We start from the raw sequence: 19,399 nt of genomic DNA, 5'->3' as shown, positions 1-19,399 counted from the left end.
TTTGATTACAGCGCAGTCTTGCCCTCCGCAAAATGGCGGACGCGTTGACGTATCGCAGCAACGTTCCAAAGCGGCCAATAGGGCGTCTATGTATTTATTATGTCTATGCTCCTGCCGAAACTTTAAAACTCATAATAATATCTAGTTACAATTGCTGTCACAGATGTTCGCACATTCAACTAATAGCGTTGCAAACATCTCACCCAAAAATGAAAATTCTCTCATAATTTACTCACCCTCAGAGTCTTGTGTCTCTGCATAACAAAAATGGGCATTTTCCAGTCAGTGGGCGTTTTCAAACCAGAATGGGCGTTTTTCAACCGCTTTACACGATTTGGCTACTACTTTCAGATTCCTTACTTTCATTGAATAGTTCAGAAATGCCCACAGATAAACACATTGAGATTCCCTACTTTCATTGGAAAGTTGAATAATAATAAACAATATATTTGGCCCTTAAAAGGATAGTTCACCCAAAAATAAAACTGCTCTTGGTGGATGAAATTACCTGGAAATTACCAGGTCATAATGTCCTATTTTCATGTTGAAATTATATTATATGATTAAACATTAAACATATTTGGAATTATTGAATTTGACCCTTTTAGTGCTTTTCTGACACTACACTCAAAGTGCTTTTGCAAAAAGAACAGGGGACTCTCTTCAACCACCACCAGTTACAAATATATTATAATCTACTATTAATGTCTGTATTGCCTACTTTTATCAATTTAAGAGGTGAAACTTGTGAAATGGCCAGGGGTTAAATGGGGATTTCGGAGGTGGAGAACCCTAAAATCGGGTGAGTTGTGGGAAACAAACACCTTCTACACACTTTTAGTCAAATTGTTATTCTGATAATATAATTTGTGATGAAAAGAATTGCATTAAATTATAAAATATTGAGCTGCTCACATATCCACTGATCAGCCACAACATTAAAACCACTGACAGGTGAAGTGAATAACGTTGATTATATTGTTACAATGGCACCTGTTAAGGTTTGGGATATATTAGGCAGCAAGTGAACAGTCAGTTCTTGAATCTCATGTGTTGGAAGCAGGAAAAATGGGCAAGAATAAGGATCTGAGCGACTTTGACAAGGGCCAAATTGTGATAGCTAGATGACTGGGTCAGAAAATCTCCAAAACGGCAGGTCTTGTGGGGTGTTCCCGGTATACAGTGGGTAGTACCTACTAAAGGTGGTCCATCAAAGGACAAACGGTGAACCGGCGACAGGGTCATGGGCACGCAAGGCTCATTGATGCGTGTGGGGAGGGAAGGCTAGCATGTCTGGTCTGATTTCACAGAAGAGCTACTGTAGCACAAATTGCTGAAATAATTCATGCTGGCCATGATAGAAAGGTGTCAGAACACACAGTGCATTGCAGCTTGCTGCGTATGGGGCTGTGTAGCCGCAGACCATTCAGAGTGCCCATGATGACCTCTGTCCACTGCTGAATGCCCCTACAATGGGCGAGTAATAGAAGAAGGTGGCCTGGTCTGATCACTAATGTTTTCTTTTAGATCATGTGGACGGCCAAGTGCATGTACGTCGTTTACCTGGGGAAGTGATGGCCGGTACTTCTTTGCTGTGTTTATGGACATGACGTAATGACACAAGGATGAACGACATAAGCCAGCAATTTTGCACCAAATCTGACACGACAGTTAAAAAAAAAAAAAAGCTTTGTTTGAGCTTATTGGAGTAAATTGGGGTAAGGTAAGGACAATGTTTTGAACACTGATTGTTTATGTACTCAATCAATAATGTTAATTTTTAACCAATATATTATCTTAGGTAGTGCAGCTTTAAGATCGAAATTAAGAAGAAAATGGTAGTTAAGAATATTTCGTGAATCCGGCCCATGTTGCAAGTCCCACTACTAGCAAACTGACATGTGCTGATAGCAGCCTGATTTACTCTTTCTTTGATGATAATGATTATCTGTCAGTGTGTATATGGAATGGTTTCGGACAGGCCAGGCTGGGAAAGGTCCTCTTTAGGACAGGACACAGTGGTTGTGATCTGGCTGAACTCAGGCCTCTAGATGCTGACCTGCAGGTCACAGCACTGTCCCGAGCAACCCGAGACAGACCCGGCTCTGATTTCATTATCAATAAGCTCAAATTTTGTGTTCTGTAATTGGGTTTTCTAATTAACGCCAGGATGAGCTTGAGAGAACATTGCATTTCACATGCTGTGTGGCCAATTTTAACGACAGGAGAGAGTCAAACCTAATATTTAAAGCAGTCATGGCTCACTTGGTGCCCAAGGCCAAGGAAGAAAACACAAGACTAAAGGGGGAAAGTGTGGTCAGTCATTATCTCAGTACAGAAAATATTTCAACAGGTGAAGCTCTTTAAGTTATAACAATTTCAGAAAACTGGATACATTTAGAGCCGTACAAAAAATGTTTACATTTTAGAGTCCTCTGTGCATTTTATAAATTAATATACTTGGTATTATCAGGCCTCAAGTAACACTGAAACTCCCTTCTTGTGAACTTTGGCACAGTGAGAGAATCATTTGATGCAAATATCAAAGGGATCAAGGTTTGGCTGGCTAATGTGGTTATATATATATATATATATATAAAATGGCTAGTGATTTCTAATACCAAATTAGCAATTTATCATGATTTCTCAAGGATAAGATGTTGGAGTGATGGCTGCTGGAAATGGGGCCTGTCGAGATTTGATCAAAAATGACTTTTTTCAAATAGTGATGGTGCGTTTTTTTTACATCAATAATGTCCTGACTATACATTGTGATCAGTTGAATGCCACTTCGGTGAATTAAAGTACCAATTTCCTTCCAAAACAGCGAAATCTGTACATTATTCCAAACTGTGTGTGTGTGTGTGTGTGTGTGTGTGTGTGTGTGTGTGTGTGTGTGTGTGTGTGTGTGTGTGTGTGTGTGTGTGTGTGTGAACACCTATACTGTTCATGAATGACCATATAAAAATGACCAAATAAAAAGCTATTTATTTACACTGTAAATAAATACATACATAAATAAAAGAAAATCACAACATGTTCAACAGCATGGCTATTACTTGGAAAAAATAAAAATACATCTTTTAATGACAAAATCAACCCACATTTTAACAAAAGGAGATAAACAAGACCTACTTATTTGTCCCATCATACCTGACCAATAAGAGAAAACATTTGGGTCACTAGGCCCCGCCCATCTGTAGCCATACCTGCCAACTATCCCGATTTTACCGGGTTTCTCCCGTTTTTCCACTCTTCCTCCAGCAGTACTCCCGATTCACAAGTTCTCCCGATAAACTCACGATTACACTTTAATACACACAGTATCGTCCCGTATTAAAATAGGACATTATGCGTCACTTATCGAATCAATACTGGTAAGATGATGTCACAGTGAAATTGTTCCAGATCGTTAACTGAACTGATATCTGATACTGATACTGTATTTCATACAGTAAGGGGTCGTCTGATAAGTTCACACATTGTGCTGAAACATGCTAATACTGTGGAGGGTGTGATAAGGGACTGTCTTTTATTTAAAATCAGAAGGTTCAATATAAATGTTCAATAAGATGTACAAAATTACACCAATCTAACAATGTATGAATACAATCACCGAGTCATAAAGACAAGAAGTACAGGTGAAGGAAAAGTCATGGGTCAGGAAAGTTCTCAGCATATAAGAAAGGATGTTCACCAGGGCTGGATTGGTTATCTGCCATACCGGGCATTTTCCCGGTGGGCTGGCGCACTTTGGGGGGACTGGCCCATCAGGGGGGATTGGCCATCGTGAGAACCCAGTGGGCCGGTGGGTCGGCAGCGTATTGTGCCGAATGGGCAGCATGACATTATTCAGCTTACAGGCCTCACCCTTATAACATGACGATGGTCATTATGACCAAACAGTTCACTTTTTGTTTCATCAGACCAGAGGACATTTCTCCAAAATGTAACATCTTTGTCCCCATGTGCACTTGCAAACTGTAGTCTGGCTTTTTTATGGCAGTTTTGGAGCAGTGGCTTCTTCCTTGCTGAGCAGCCTTTCAGGTTATGTCCATATAAGACTGGTTTTACTGTGGATCTAGATACTCGTCTACCTGTTTCCTCCAGCATCTTCACAAGGTCCTTTGCTGTTGTTATGGGATTATTTTGCACTTTTTGCACCAAACTACATTCATCTATAGGAGACAGAATGTGTCTTCTTCCTGAGCAGTATGATGACTGCGTGATCCAATGGTGTATATACTTGTGTACTATTGTTTGTACAGATGAATGTGGTACCTTCAGGCATTTGGAAATTGCTCCCAAGGATGAACCAGACATGTGGAGGTCCACAATTTGTTTCTTGGCTGATTTCTTATGATTTTCCCATGATGTCAAACAAAGAGGCACTGAGTTTAAAGGTAAGCCTTAAAATACATCCACAGGTACACCTCCAATTTAATACACCTCCTATCAGAAGCTAACTGGCTAATTGACTAAAGGCTTGACATAATTTTCTGGAATTTTTCAAGCTGCTTAAAGGCACAGTTAACTTAGTGTATGTAAACTTCTGACCCGCCGGAATTGTGATATAGTCAATTAAAAGTGAAACAGTCTGTCTGTAAACATTTCTGGAATCATTACTCATGTCATGCACAAAGTTAATGTCCTAATTGCCAATATGAAATCTATGGAGTGGTTACAAAATTAGTTTAAATAACTTCAACCTAAGTGCATGTAAACTTCTGACTTCAACTGTAGGTTCCTAATCTAAATATATTTGGTCTTATGTTGATTTGCTTTATTTCTTACATTTCACCACTTTTTTTCTATAAATTAATTACGAAATTGATAATAAGGAATTAGATAATATGGTACATTTTACTTTATGATAGGTAGGATAAATACCATATTCATAAGGCAAGTTACTTTAAATTCAAACCCAATAAATGTATTCCCAATGTATTCTATTATCTTCCCTTCTGAAAATATCCACCAGTAAGAGAAAGCATAAAGTACATCCCTTATTATTGAATGGAATTTTGATCAATTGTATTTATTTTCCTTGTTTAAGTATCCCCTCTATATTTGTGTTCTGTAAAATGTATATTTTATGCAAAACAAATAAGTTAATTAATAAATACATAAATAAATAAAGACTAATAATGGAGTGTGGCGCCACCACGTGTTACTAAAAACTATTGCGCCATTTTTTTTTTTCAGAGCCCTGAACGTCACTTCCTGGTTTTCAGGCGGAAATAGCGGCGCTTGTTTGGTTACTATGACGCTTCACCATCAAAAATGGCGAGAAACGGATAAAAAGTATCCAGTTTGCCGCGAAGAAACGTCTATTTTGTTTTCTTTCAGAGTTGTTTCGACAGCTGCTGTGTGTTGACACGATGTCGGGCGTTGAGGATGAGGAGTCAACGCTTGTAAGTGATGAACTTGCAGGATAATAGGATAAACTCAACGAATAAGACTGATGATAATAATGTAACGGGGCTTTATGCATCATACATCAAATGCAAACACTCTGTTATGTTGACATGCGTTTAGTTTTTTTTTTTATGTTTTAAAACTATCCGTGCTATTCTTCAAGCAAGACAATAGGGAAATATGTTAGCGTCACTGCCACATAAAATCAGTTGATTTTGGAGAAAAAAAAGTTTCATCCACGAATCAGTTTAACAGCACATGAGTTGATGTTGTCAGTGCATACCTGTTGAATTTACAACTGCAGTGGCATTTCGTTCTGAAGTTGTTTCGTCTTCCATGCTAATAAATTACTGTCTTTTCCCATTTCATTGAAGGTAGAAATATTTTTTCAAAACCTTTAATTTAAAAAAAAAATATTTTTAAATGCACGCAGTCGCGCGCGCGCGACACACACACACACACACACACACACACACACACACACACACACACACACACACACACACACACACACATATGTTGGTGCCTCTCCATAGACATAATAATTTTTATACTGTAAAGTATAAAACCTTTCTGCATTTTTTTCTTTTTCAACAAAACATCGTTTAGTATGTTTTTTTTTTTTAAGCGATTTTAATAACGGGGACACTAGAAATGTCCTCATAAACCACATTTATAGCAAAACACCCTTGTAATTACCAGTTTGTAACCTCAAAAAATGTCCTTGTGAACCACCCAAACACACACACACACACACACACACACACAGGTAGACACTCTACAAGCAGTAGTTTTAATTAAAATTGTTAATTAGTGCCAATTGGTTTTGTGTACATTACTAAATAAAATGTTTTTAATTTAACTTTTTACTTATTTTAATTAATACCCAAGACTCTACGTTTTACAACTTTTTTTTTAACTGGAAAAGTTAATTATAGAGCAGTGTCTGTTATATAGTCAATTGATGTAATCCTAAATACTGTTTTACATATTAGATTAAATACTAAACCAAGTTACAGTACATTTTTAAAAATGTGTATGTGACTTGCTCTATCATTTTATTCACTTTAGTGCATAAAACTCAAATTGTGTGTCTGTGACAAAGTAAAAAGGAAAGCATTTCAATTGTTTTTATCTCAACGGTTTGGAGTATAAACATTAAATTAACACGGTTAGAAAGCTTAGACTCTGCATAAAACTCCAAATCTGTTTCATGTTCAAAGTTACTCAAAATGATTATGCAGGATTGCAGTATTGGACAGTATATGACATATTATTGGAATTGTTTACAATGCAGTTTGACTTTTTGCCATCAAAACTCAAGTCAAATAATCTGCCATTGCATCTGTAGAATGACCCAATTGTCTGTTTCAGGCCTTGATCTTATACTACTGCCAGGAAAAATACTACAATCATGCTGTAGATGTTTCCAGTGAAGCTCAACGGAAATTCAGCCATGATCCAATCTTCACATTCCTCCATGCATATGGACTGCTCATGCAAGGTAAGGAAAACCCACCATTCACTGGCTGAATTTCTCAGCATCTCAGCAAGTAGATGTGTTTTAAGGCCCTTTCTTATTTTATTTTGACAGATCAAGTGCTGGATGCCATTCAAGAGTTGGAGCAGCTGAAGGAGAAGAGAGATGTTTCTCTGTGTGCTCTCATGGCTCTGGTATATGCCCACAAGAAAAGACCAAACCCTGGTAGGTCTAATGCACTCAAGATTTGCTAGGGTAGTCTGGTTGGTTGCTAGGGCATTGCCAGGTGGCTGCTAGGATGTTCTGGGTGGTTGCATATTTGCTCAATTCACAAGAGCCCACCCAAAATCTCTCAACCTGGCGAAAATATAAGGACAATGACATTCGCACAAAAATGAAAATTTCGCCTTCATGTTGTTCCAAACTTGCAGCTCTTTTTCATACAACACCAATTCATAGTAACCACAGCTGATAAGCTCCAAAAAGAACAAAAACACCAAAAATATAATATAAGTGGGGCCTGGGTTGCTCAGCAAGTAAAGACACTGACTAACACACCTGGAGTTGCAAGTCCAGAGTGCGTGCTGAGTGAATCCAGTCAGGCTTCCTAAGCAACCAATTGGCCCGATTGCTAGGGAGGGTAGAGTCACGTTGGGTTAACCTCCTTGTGGTTGGTATAATGTGTTTCTCGTTCTCGGTGGGGTGCGTGGTGAGTTGTGCATGGATGTCGCGGTGAATAGCGTGTGCATCCACAGGTGCTAGATCTCCACGATAATGTGCTCAACAAGCCACGTGATAAGATACGTGGATTGACTCTCTCAGACGTGGAGGCAACTGAGATTCGTCCTTTGCCCTCCTGATTGAGGCGAGTCACTACGCCACCAGGAGGACCTAGAGCACATTGGGAATTGGGCATACCAAATTGGGGAGAAAAGGGAACCCCACCCCACCCCAAAAAAAACAAATGTCATAAGAGTGACAAGAGTTTTAATTTTTAGGTGAACTATCCCTTTAAGTCACCTACTATGAAAGGTGCCTGCACTTTAAAACCAAAGTTCACAGTCACACATTCTATTTCAACTTCACCTTTGACTTCCTTCGCTTGTGTGCAGATCGTGATGTGATTCAGGAGTTGGATGGAAGGGTGAAGGAGGAGAGGAAAACGGCGAGTCCTAAAGCGCTGTATTACACCGGATTGCTGCTATGGCTGCTGGGTCGCAGTGAGAAAGCCAGAGAGTATGTGGATAGAATGATCAAGATCTCCAGTGGAGCTAAAGAGGTCAGATCTTCTGATGCATCTCCTTTAGAGATTTCTGCTAAGTGAGCTTTCCATGATGAGAAACTAATTGATCAGGATGCCAGTATATGTTATGTTGTATTACGTGTTTAGGCCATACTCCGTTTGTTCTATTTGAAATGTCGTTATTACACATAAGTCTTTTGTGCCAGCTTTTCCTCTTATTTGTAAATACTGGGATTATGTGTGTTCTTTAGGGAATTGTACTGAAAGGATGGATCGATCTGAAATCTAATAAAGATGCTTATGCCAAGAAATCTGGGAAATACTTTGATGAGGCCTTGAAGGAGAAAAGTGACATTTTTGCCCTTATGGGAAAGGTAATTTCTGTAGAAATGTGTTATAACTTTTAATAAAATAAAAATGTAAAAATGCTGATCAGTGTTTCTATATATTAATATAGAAACACTGATCAGCCACAACATTAAAACCACTGACAGGTGAAGTGAATAGCATTGATTATATTGTTACAATGGCACCTGTTAAGGTTTGGGATATATTAGGCAGCAAGTGAACAGTCAGTTCTTGAATCTCATTTGTTGGAAGCAGGAAAAATGGGCAAGAATAAGGATCTGAGCGACTTTGACAAGGGCCAAATTGTGATAGCTTGACGACTGGGCCAGAGCATCTCCAAAACGGCAGGTCTTGTGGAGTGTTCCCAGTATGCAATGATTAGTACCTTCCAAAAGTGGTCCAAGGAAGGACAACCGGTGAACCGGCGACAGGGTCATGGGCACGCAAGGCTCATTGATGCGTGTGGGGAGGGAAGGCTAGCACGTCTGGTCTGATTTCACAGAAGAGCTACTGTAGCACCAATTGCTGAAATAATTTATGCTGGCCATGATAGAAAGGTGTCAGAACACACAGTGCATCGCAGCTTACTGTGTAAGGATCTTTGTAGCTGCAGACCGGTCAGAGTGCCCATGCTGACCCCTGTCTACAAGAGTTCAAGGTGTTGACTTGGCCTCCAAATTCCCCAGATCTCAATCCGATTGAGCATCTATGTGATGTGCTGGACCAACAAGTCTGATCCATGGAGACCCCACCTCACAACCTACAGGACTTAAAGGATCATTTAAAATATTAATAATAATCACAATTCACTCAACGGTGTGACGGCATGAGATTTGAGCAGAAAATCCAATTTGGGTCACATTCAGCTGCGGTATGAACGTAGCCAATTTGTGGAAAAATAAATAATCTATATATTTTTGGGTTTAAATATGACCAGGATATGTTCTGGACAGATTTTATGACACAAATGGGGAGCGGTGTGGAAGGTGCAATAAGAGCATTTTTGTAAATCTGTTCGGGAACAAGTATTCTTTTGCAGTTTCGTTTGTACCAGAAATTAAACACTACCTTGAGCTGAAAGATACTGAGCCCTTAAAGGGAAAAAATTAGTTGGGTGGGGGAAAAAAATAAGCAAATGCTATTGTGTTCCCCGAGAATTTTTGCATGCCCTCACAAGTTATTTTACATCATAATGACAGTCTTCTGCTGGCTCTCATATGTGTATTCCAGCTTTTGAGTTCAACAAGAAGAGAAAGCCAGTGCAATGAAAGAGTGAAGCCCAAAAGACAATACTTAGCCAATGCACTTATCATAATCTTCAATTTATGAATGTGTGAAAATAAAGATCGCACCATTAAAATGACATTAAATGCAAGTGGTCTAATTGAAATGGAATGCTGTGACGCACAATTTAATCGCATATTATTATTGTTTTTGTTGTTGTTGTGATGGTGTTTCCCTCTCCATTAATAAAGCAATAAATCCTTCATTATGTGTGGTGACTGAAGGCTTTGGTCTATAAAATAACTGTAATTCAGAACTCACTCTTAAATCATTCATAGTTGTTTTTAGAATAACCCTTTAGTTTAGCCACCATGATTGCTCTCCCTTCGGAGTGCCCTGTAGAGGCATCATTTATGTGGTTTGGTACGTGTCAGCTGAACGATTGACTTACTCATAACACAATTGTCGCCATTTGCTGGTGCATGATAAATGGCCACATAAACATACAAAAACTTAAAATAATAGTTGATAATTGAGCATATGATATTCAAATTCCATTAGGCCTGTTGTTTGGAAAAACATGCTACATATATAAAAATCATAGTTTTAAAAATATATATATATATATATTGCATTAAAATCATATATTTTCTGTTTTGTTTTTTGCTTATGCCATATATCAGAATTATGATGTAATGATGCAGTACAGAAAGGAGTCACTGTATCTTCTCACTCTTAACATGTTTACAAGATACAGTTTTCCACAAAAAGTAGGCACCGGCACCTGTCATCTCGACTTATCTCTCATAAATGCAATAGCCTGCAGAGCATTCATAAGCGGGAATGCATATACGAGAGAACGCAAAATAATTTGTGAGGGAAAGCATAGTTTCATGCTTATTTTTTTACCCACGCAACTATTTTTTCCCCCACCACCATGGCCCTGTAGGGGCTCCATAGAAAGAAGAATTTTGAATTATATTTATTTAATTATATTGAAACTATCACCAAAAGATTAATTGTGTTCTATATGTGTTGTTCTCTCAGGCACACTATTATGAATTTCGTCAGAATTATTCTGGCATGTTAGAAACCATTAACCAGGTGATCGTGAGTTACCCGTCGTTTCTACCTGCCTTGGTGAAAAAGATGACGCTGTTGTTGACACTACAGGACTGGGAACAAACTGTGGATGCAGCTCAGAGGTCAGAATCCATTCACAACACATCACATGATACTTCAAGGGATAGATTACCCAAAAATGAAAACTCTGTCATCATATACTCACCCTCATATCGTTGTTATCCCGTATGACTTTCTTTCCACTGTGGAACACAAAAAGAGATATATTGCAGAATGTCTAGACTGCTTTTTTTTATAATGTGAACTGAGACTGTCAAATTGTAAACATTTTTTTTTTTTATAAAAGCACCATTAATGCAGTCCATATGAATAAAGTGCATTGTATTCATAGTCATTAGATATACTATGATTGCTTTGTGTGTTGAATAGACTGAAACTTTAGTTTATATGCTGAAAATCTTCCCCTCAGCTGTAAGGGGTTATAACAAGTTTGTGCACCCATCTGCTTTGTTTTAAAAAATGTTTTGTCTATGCAAGCATGTGTCCCATTTTTTACACACCCTGCCAAGTTAAAAAGAACACATCTCAACACCTGCGTTTTGTTTTATTTGTTGCACTGTGTCCATATTTTTCATTTTTTAAACCATTCTATTGTCTTGAAGAAAACTGCACCCACTTTTTGTCTTTCAGGAATTTGTATTTTTTTTTACCTAAATTGAAAGCTATTCAAAATGCATTAATACTTGATTAGGCACTAAAGACCCCCCTTAACATTTTTTTATTATTATTATTGTGGTCTAAAATGTGTAATAATGGGGAAAAAAATCTAATCTGTAAAACTTCCATAAGGTCAGAAGGTCAAATATCACAATTGGTTTTTCCTATATGGGTCAAAATGACCCATTGAGACAATAGAAGGAACTATTTGTTTTAAATAGTTAATTCTCTTAAACAGTTATGCACAAAAATGTATTAAATGTATTTATTTATTTTTTTATGGTCTTGACAAAGTCATAACTTTTGGTTCCAGTACCAAAAACTATGCGGTATAACACAATTTTTACCTGTCCTGGGTCAAAAAAGACAATAGGAGGGTTAATGCAAGAGCACATTTAGTCTGAACAAGCAATAAATCTAAAATCTCATTCACTTCAAAAACATTTCAGTTGAACATAATTATAAACATGCTTTGAGAACTATAGCAGAGAGGGGAAGACTATCAGTGAATAATGACTTTTATTTTTATTTTGGTCTTTTCATCACACAAAGCGTTTGCAATATCTAAGAATACATTTATGGCGGTTGGCTTTTAGAGCTTGACCGCTCCAGTCACTATTTATTTGCATTGTATTGTACATTCAGAGTGCTTTATACAGATTGGAACAACCTGAGGGTGAGTAAATGATGACGGAATTTTCATTTTTGGGTGATCCATCCTTTTGAAACTTTTTGATGAGATTTACCTTGAGACATTTATGGTGTTTTTGTCACAGTCAGGTGTGAATGTGCCTCCCCCTGACTCTCATGTCTGTCTCGTCTTAGTCTCATGTCTGTGTGTGCCATTTCTGTGTGTGTCTGTGTTTTCCCTCATGTGTTTCAGGTGCCGCCGGTGGGTGATTGGCATTTCCATGGGAGCGCTGAGCACCCAGCTCATCGATGATCTGCGTTTCCAAGGGAATGCTGATTGCCTTGCTCATCAGCGGACCAACGGCACTTGTCTCTCATTAATTACCTCTCCATATAAGCTCTCCTTGTGCCAATCATCCACCGGCGTCACCTGAAACACATGAGGGAAAACACAAACACACACAGAACTGGCACACACAGATGTGACACCAAAAAATACACTCTAAAGCAATAAAATTGGAATGATTGAAGGACAAATTCCACAAATCAATACAGAATGACTGGATCATTGTTTCTCTTCCCCATTGGACGAGAGCCAGCGACAGACAGAATGAAAAGGGTCTTTTATTCAAAGTGCATTTAGTACTGCAGTTCAAGGCCAGAACTCAAAGAGTGTGTGTGTAAAAACCAGTTCTCTCAGGTGGAGCTCGGTTGTGGAAACTTAAGCTAATGTGAGGACAACCTCAAAGATAAGGTATAGGATTGACATACAATCAATGGAACCATCATTTCAACCAAACAGCAAAAATATTCAAAATGTTTAATGCACAAAGTAAAATACAGTAACAATCTAGTTTTTAGTTATCAATGTTTTACACCATTTTTCACCAACTGAACACAAGGAAGAACAATATTTAATCATTTTAATTAATATGCACCAATTTAATAAGACTTAAGTAATATTTACCCTTATTTAATTTTCTAAAAACCTTAATATATGAAAAACCCAAATCAATGCAAATGAATCTTTGAATCAGAGTTATGAATCAATACATTGTAACGGACAATTTGAACTGATTCAAAAAATGTATCAAACTCTAACTCTGTCGCAGTAACACTATCATAAGTGTACGGTATAAAGCATTTGTAAAGCGTTAGTTTATACTTAGTTCAGTATTTGAACTGTTATGTTATTCATCTATATTTTCTGTTGCAAACAATTGTATTATTATTTAATAAGTTCATATATAATGATTTCTCATCCTTCATAAACAACTTGTTAACCATACCTAACTAATTTATTTCAGTTGAAGCAAACCAGTGGTAAAGAAGTGTTTATGAGAACATTAAGAAGGCATACATCTTTAATTAATAAATAAATGTATACATTTACATATGCAATGAATTGTGCATATATTAATGCTTATTTGATTAGTGTTTTACTGTTTTAGGAACACTTTTAAAGCAAATGATTAATGATTGACCGATTGAGTTTGTACTCCGGGTAGGGAAGGAGGTATTGCCCCAAGTGAAGGAGTTCAAGTACCTCGGGGTCTTGTTCACGAGTGAGGTGACAATGGAATGGGAGGTTGGCCGGAGAATCGGGGCAGCGGGGGCGGTATTGCACTCGCCTTATCGCACCGTTGTCACAAAAAGAGAGCTGAGCTGGAAGGCAAAGCTCTCGATCTACCGGTCAATTTTCGTTCCTAACCTCACCTATGGTCATGAAGGCTGGGTCATGACCGAAAGAACTAGGTCGCGAGTACAAGCGGCCGAAATGGGCCTTCTCAGAAGGGTGGCGGGCTTCTCCCTTATAGATAGGGTGAGGAGCTCAGTCATCCGTGAGGAGCTCGGAGTAGAGCCGCTGCTCCTTTGCGTCGAAAGGAGCCAGTTGAGGTGGTTTGGGCATCTGGTAAGGATGCCCCCTGGGCGCCTCCCTAGGGAGGTGTTTCAGGCACGTCCAGCTGAGAGGAGGCCTCATGGAAGACCCAGGACTAGGTGGAGAGATTACATCTCCACACTGGCCTGGGAACGCCTCGGGGTCCCCCAGTCAGAGCTGGTTAATGTGGCTCGGGATAGGGAAGTTTGGGGCCCCCTGCTGGAGCAGCTGCCCCCGCGACCCGACTTCGGATAAGCGGTTGAAGATGGATGGATGGATGGATTAATGATGGTTGTAGTAAAGCACTGACTAACTAGTAGCTAAGTATTTTGGTGACCCAATTTATAGTGAGAAATACATATGCCTTAATTAAATATTTGTTAATGATCCATTACTCTGAAAAGTTGAGATGGTTATGTCATGGTCATTGCCAAATTGGTACGTTGGTTATTAACAATGAAAAGTCATAATCAAACTGCTTATATATGAACTTATTTTAATAAGTTGTTCAATGATAAGTTGTTTGCTACAGTAAACATATAAGAAGAACATACTAGTTTTATGTAGCATATTACTGTATTAATGATGTAGGAACAATCATTTATAAATGATCAATTAATTATAAACTAATGCATTACAAATACTTTATACCATGTAGTTATTATAAAGTGTTACAATTATGGCCAGCAAATTATTACAAATATATTGTGATTATTCAATATATCATTTATTTTACTTCTTAAAAGCAGGCTTTCTCATATAACAACATATGACAGGTGCAGCAATCTGTTATTGACTGTTAAGTGTTCTTGAGTAAAACAGATGCTGCATGTGAGTTGATGCTGTATGTTTGCACACAAGATTAATGTGATTATTTAGTATGAAAATTTGCATCCAGAAGTTCAAATAAAGACAGAAATGTAACATGTGTTTTGCTCTTGACTTCCACATTCTGTTCATCTGTTCAGGCTTCTTCAGAGAGATAAAAATAATCTAGAGGCTCTGAGGATGCTGGCTCTGCACTCGCTTTGCAGGGAGGGAGACATCGGAGAGGTATAGCATCTTCAACTAAATGTGTTTTGAAAATGAATATGTTTACAAAGCACAATTCACTTTTTGTGTACAATTGTTCTTGGGTAATTATTACATTTCAATACGCAACATGATATATGTATGACTTAAAGCCGTACTGTGATTGGCTGGATTATAAATGGCTCATTTAATTGGCTAAAGTGGATGTACATAAAGATTTTGTGAATCAAAACTTTCAAATTGCCAATCAAATCTAGAAAATTAGCTAAGTATTCTAACAGAAAAATCCAAGGCAGTCTACAAACATGTGAGCACACTTGTGTGTTTATGAAATGTGTTTAGCATTTGTGAATCATATTTTTTGAATGTGAATTAGGTTGTATATTTTTTGAATAGTGTTGTTGTATCTATGTTTTCTCAATTTCATTTTTGATAACTTTTAATAATTTTCTTTTCTTTTTGTCTTTTCTCAGTCTGTAAACCAGCTATCAAATCTAATCAGTAATTTGGACATTCAAGAACCGAACAATCCAGAACTCTTCTACAGGATGTCATTAGCTTTCACTCGAGTGGTAATACTCACATTCTCCATAGACTCACAGATAAACAAACAGAGACTAGAGTCACCACTGAAGATTCTTGTTTGTCGGCAAGGTTATATAAACTTGGCATTAGAGGGATGCGTGGGTTAGGGAAAAAGCAGCAGTAACACTTTATAATAAATACATGTATAATGTAGGAATTAATTTTCCTACAATATTAATACATTTTCAGGATGCATACAAATAATATGTTATTCATTCATATTTTCCGTAGCAAGCAAAGCAAATGAAAATTGGTATTGGGGTTAACAGTGTTGTAAAATTGGATATGACTTTACACAGGAAAGTTTAGATAGTGAATTTATTACACTGAAATCTAAAAATGGATTAAGCATTCATATATGTCCAATTATTATATATAGTGTATAAATGCACAAAATAAATATATAAATAATCAATTTATACCTTCTTAATGTTCTCATAAACACTTCCTTATCACTGGTTTGCATTAACTTAAATACATTAGTTAGGTTTGGTTAACAAGTTGATACTAAGGATGAATAATTAACAAACTAAAACATTAACAAACTGCTTGTAGAGTTGAAGTCAGCAGTTTACATACACTTAGGTTGAAGTCATTAAATTCATCAAACTCCACAGTTGTCATATTAGCAAACTATAGTTTTTTCAAGTTGTTTAGGACATCTACTTTGTTCATGACATGATATTTTTTTTCCAACAACTGTTTATAGACAGATTGTTTCACTTTTAATTGACTATATCACAATTCCAGTGTGTCAGAAGGTTTCATAAACTAAGTTAACCGTGCCTTTAGACAGCTTGGAAAATTCCATAAAAGGATATCAAACCTGTAGGCAATTAGCTTCTGATAGGCTAATTGGAGTCAATTGGAGGTGTACCTGTGGATGTATTTAAAGGCATACCTTCAAACTCCGTGCCTCTTTGCTTGACATCATGGGAAAATCAAAAGAAATCAGCCAAGACCTCAGAAAACAAAATCATGGACCTCCACATGTCTGGTTCATCCTTGGGAGCAATTTCCAAATGCCTGAATGTACCACATTCATCTGTACAAACAATAGTACACAATTATAAACACCAATGGATCACGCAGCCATAACACCGCTCAGAAAGAAGACACATTCTGTCTCCTAGAGATAAATGTAGTTTAGTGCAAAAAGTGCAAATCAATCCCAGAACAACAGCAAAGGAACTTGTGAAGATGCTGGAGGAACAGGTAGACGAGTATCTAGATCCACAGTGAAACGAGTCCTATATCGACATAACCAGAAAGGCTGCTCCGCAAGGAAGAAGCCACTGCTCCAAAACTGCCAAATAAAAGCCAGACTACAGTTTGCAAGTGCACATGGGGACAAATATGTTACATTTTGAAGAAATGTCCTCTGGTCTGATGAAACTAAAATTTAACTGTTTGGCCATAATGACCATTGTTATGTTTGGAAGAAAAAGGATGAGGATTGCAATCTGAAGAACACCATCCCAACCATAAAGCACGGGGGTGGCAGCATCATGTTGTGGGGGTGTTTTGCTGCAGGAGGGACTGGTGCACTTCACAAAATAGATAGCATCATGACGAAGGAAAATTATGTGGATACATTGAAGCAATATCTCAAGACATCAGCCAGGAAATTAAAGCACGGTCGCAGATGGGTCTTCCAAATGGACAATGACCCCAAGCATACCTCCAAAGTTGTGGCAAAATGGCTTAAGGACAACAAAGTCAAGGTATTGGAGTGGACATCACAAAGCCCTGACCTCAATCCGATAGAAAATTTGTGGGAAGAGCTGAAAAAGCGTGTGCGAACAAGGAGGCCTATAAACCTGACTCTGTTACACCAGTTCTGTCTGGAGGAATGGGACAAAATTCCAACAACCTATTGAGAAGCTTGTGGAAGGATCCCCAAAAAGTTTGACCCAAGTTAAACAATTTAAAGGCAATGCTACTAAATACTAAAAAGTGTATGTATACTTCTGACCAACTGGGAAAGTGATGAAAGAAATAAAAGCTGAAATAAATAATTCTCTCTACTATTATTTCACATTCTTAAAATAAAGTAGTGATCCTAACTGACCATAGACAGGGAATGTTTTCTAAGATTAAATGTCATGAATTGTGAAATACTCAGTTTAATTGCATTTGGCTAAGTGTATGTAAACTTCTGACTTCAACTGTATATGAACTTATTAACAATAATATTGATATAACAAAATCATTTGCAACAGAAAATGTAAAAGAATAAAATACTACTTGTATATACTCTATTAATGTATTAACAATGTATGGAAAATTATTTATGAATAATTAATTAGCTATAAACTAATGCTTTATAAATACTTTATACCCTGTAGTTATTATTAAGTGTAACTAAAGCATTATGTTTATTTTAACAAAAATGAAACCGCATTCACAATGCATATATCCACCCTTAAATAATGTTTGTTTCTTATGAGTGAGAATAAGTCAATATTTCACATAATAAAGGGCAGGATGGCCTTTATCAAATTTAAGGGGGGAAAACTATATATATATATATATTGAGGAATATGCTTTGCAATTTCAAAATGTCCTTATTGTTGTTTATTTTTTCGTATAAAATGTTCTTAAAAGATACTTTTTCATATTAGTATGTCTTAGGATGTTATAACATTCGGCTGCAGGTAGATGTAACGTTTTCTGATGTAAAATGTGATCCCTGAGCAGTGTGGGAGAGCAGAGAAAGTCCTTCAGCACACTCACAGGATGGTGGAGCGGGCATTTACTCAGGCATCGGGTGACTCTGAGCTCGCCACAGAGATGGGCTACCAAATGATTCTACTGGGCAGAGTGAAAGAAGCCATGAAATGGTACAAGACAGCAATGACTCTGGATGAGAGCAGCGTCTCCGCTTTGATAGGTGAGACAAGCTAAAATGTCATAAGGATAATGGTGCTTATAAAACCGACTCTGATTGGATTCTGCTTATTATCAGGGTTAAATAATTAACACTTACAAAGCACCAAATATGTCTTTGGTAAGTATGTTAAACTGAGTGACCCTAAAGTTGGCTGTTAACTTTATTTGTAACTGCAACATTACATGGTTCATATTGAATTGTAAGAACAACTAGACAAATAAAGTTTGTGGACAAACTTTGAGGTTGACTTGAAAAAGCCCAATTTAAAAACCTAGATTAAGTAAAATCTAGTAACGTTTGACGTTTTAGTTGCCAGATGTTGCTAGCATATTTTAGTGTGTTTTTAGCATGTTTTAACACTTAGCTAGGCATTGCTAGCAATATTTAGCATGGTGCTAGCATGTTGCTAGCCTGTTTTAGCACATAGCTAGGCATTGTTTGCAGGTTGATTGCTTGTACTAGCACTTAGCTTGGACTTGCTAACATTTTTTAGCATATTGCTAACACATTTTAGCATTTAACTAGGCATTGTTAGCATGTTTTATCAAGTTGCTAGCATGTTTTAACACTTAGCAAGGCATTGCTTGCAGGTTGATAGCTTGGTCTAGCGCTTAGCTTTGCGTTGCTAACATGTTTTAGCATATTGCTAACATATTTTAGTATTTAACTAGGCATTGTTAACATGTTTTAGCAAGTTGCTAGCATGTTTTAACACTTAGCTAGGCATTGCTTGCAGGTTGATGGCTTGTTCTAGCACTTAGCTTGGCCTTGCTAACATGTTTTAGCATATTGGTAACACGTTTTAGCATTTAACTAGGCATTGTTAGCATGATTTAGCAAGTTGCTAGAATGTTTTAACACTTAGCA

The 19,399-nt window shown here is 37.4% G+C and overlaps 1 protein-coding gene across 2 annotated transcripts in view; it reads left to right on the top strand.

The window, feature by feature from the left end:
- Nucleotides 1-5,274: 5,274 nt before the first annotated feature.
- The window catches only part of ttc21b (tetratricopeptide repeat domain 21B), a 36,437-nt gene continuing 22,312 nt past the window's right edge, over nt 5,275-19,399 (top strand). For both annotated transcript variants that reach the window (XM_052149130.1, XM_052149129.1), the window contains exons 1-9: nt 5,275-5,414; nt 6,793-6,922; nt 7,013-7,123; nt 8,011-8,177; nt 8,393-8,515; nt 10,761-10,918; nt 14,991-15,075; nt 15,528-15,626; nt 18,340-18,532. In XM_052149130.1, coding sequence (XP_052005090.1) covers nt 5,382-5,414; nt 6,793-6,922; nt 7,013-7,123; nt 8,011-8,177; nt 8,393-8,515; nt 10,761-10,918; nt 14,991-15,075; nt 15,528-15,626; nt 18,340-18,532 — 1,099 coding nt within the window. In that variant the 5' untranslated portion in view covers nt 5,275-5,381. The remainder of the gene's footprint in view (nt 5,415-6,792; nt 6,923-7,012; nt 7,124-8,010; nt 8,178-8,392; nt 8,516-10,760; nt 10,919-14,990; nt 15,076-15,527; nt 15,627-18,339; nt 18,533-19,399) is intronic.

This window comes from Xyrauchen texanus, chromosome 18 (genome assembly GCF_025860055.1).
Source record: "Xyrauchen texanus isolate HMW12.3.18 chromosome 18, RBS_HiC_50CHRs, whole genome shotgun sequence".
In the NCBI taxonomy this organism is placed as follows: Eukaryota; Metazoa; Chordata; class Actinopteri; order Cypriniformes; family Catostomidae; genus Xyrauchen; species Xyrauchen texanus.
Note: the sequence above shows the minus strand (reverse complement) of the source record. Positions and strands in the feature narration are given on the sequence as shown.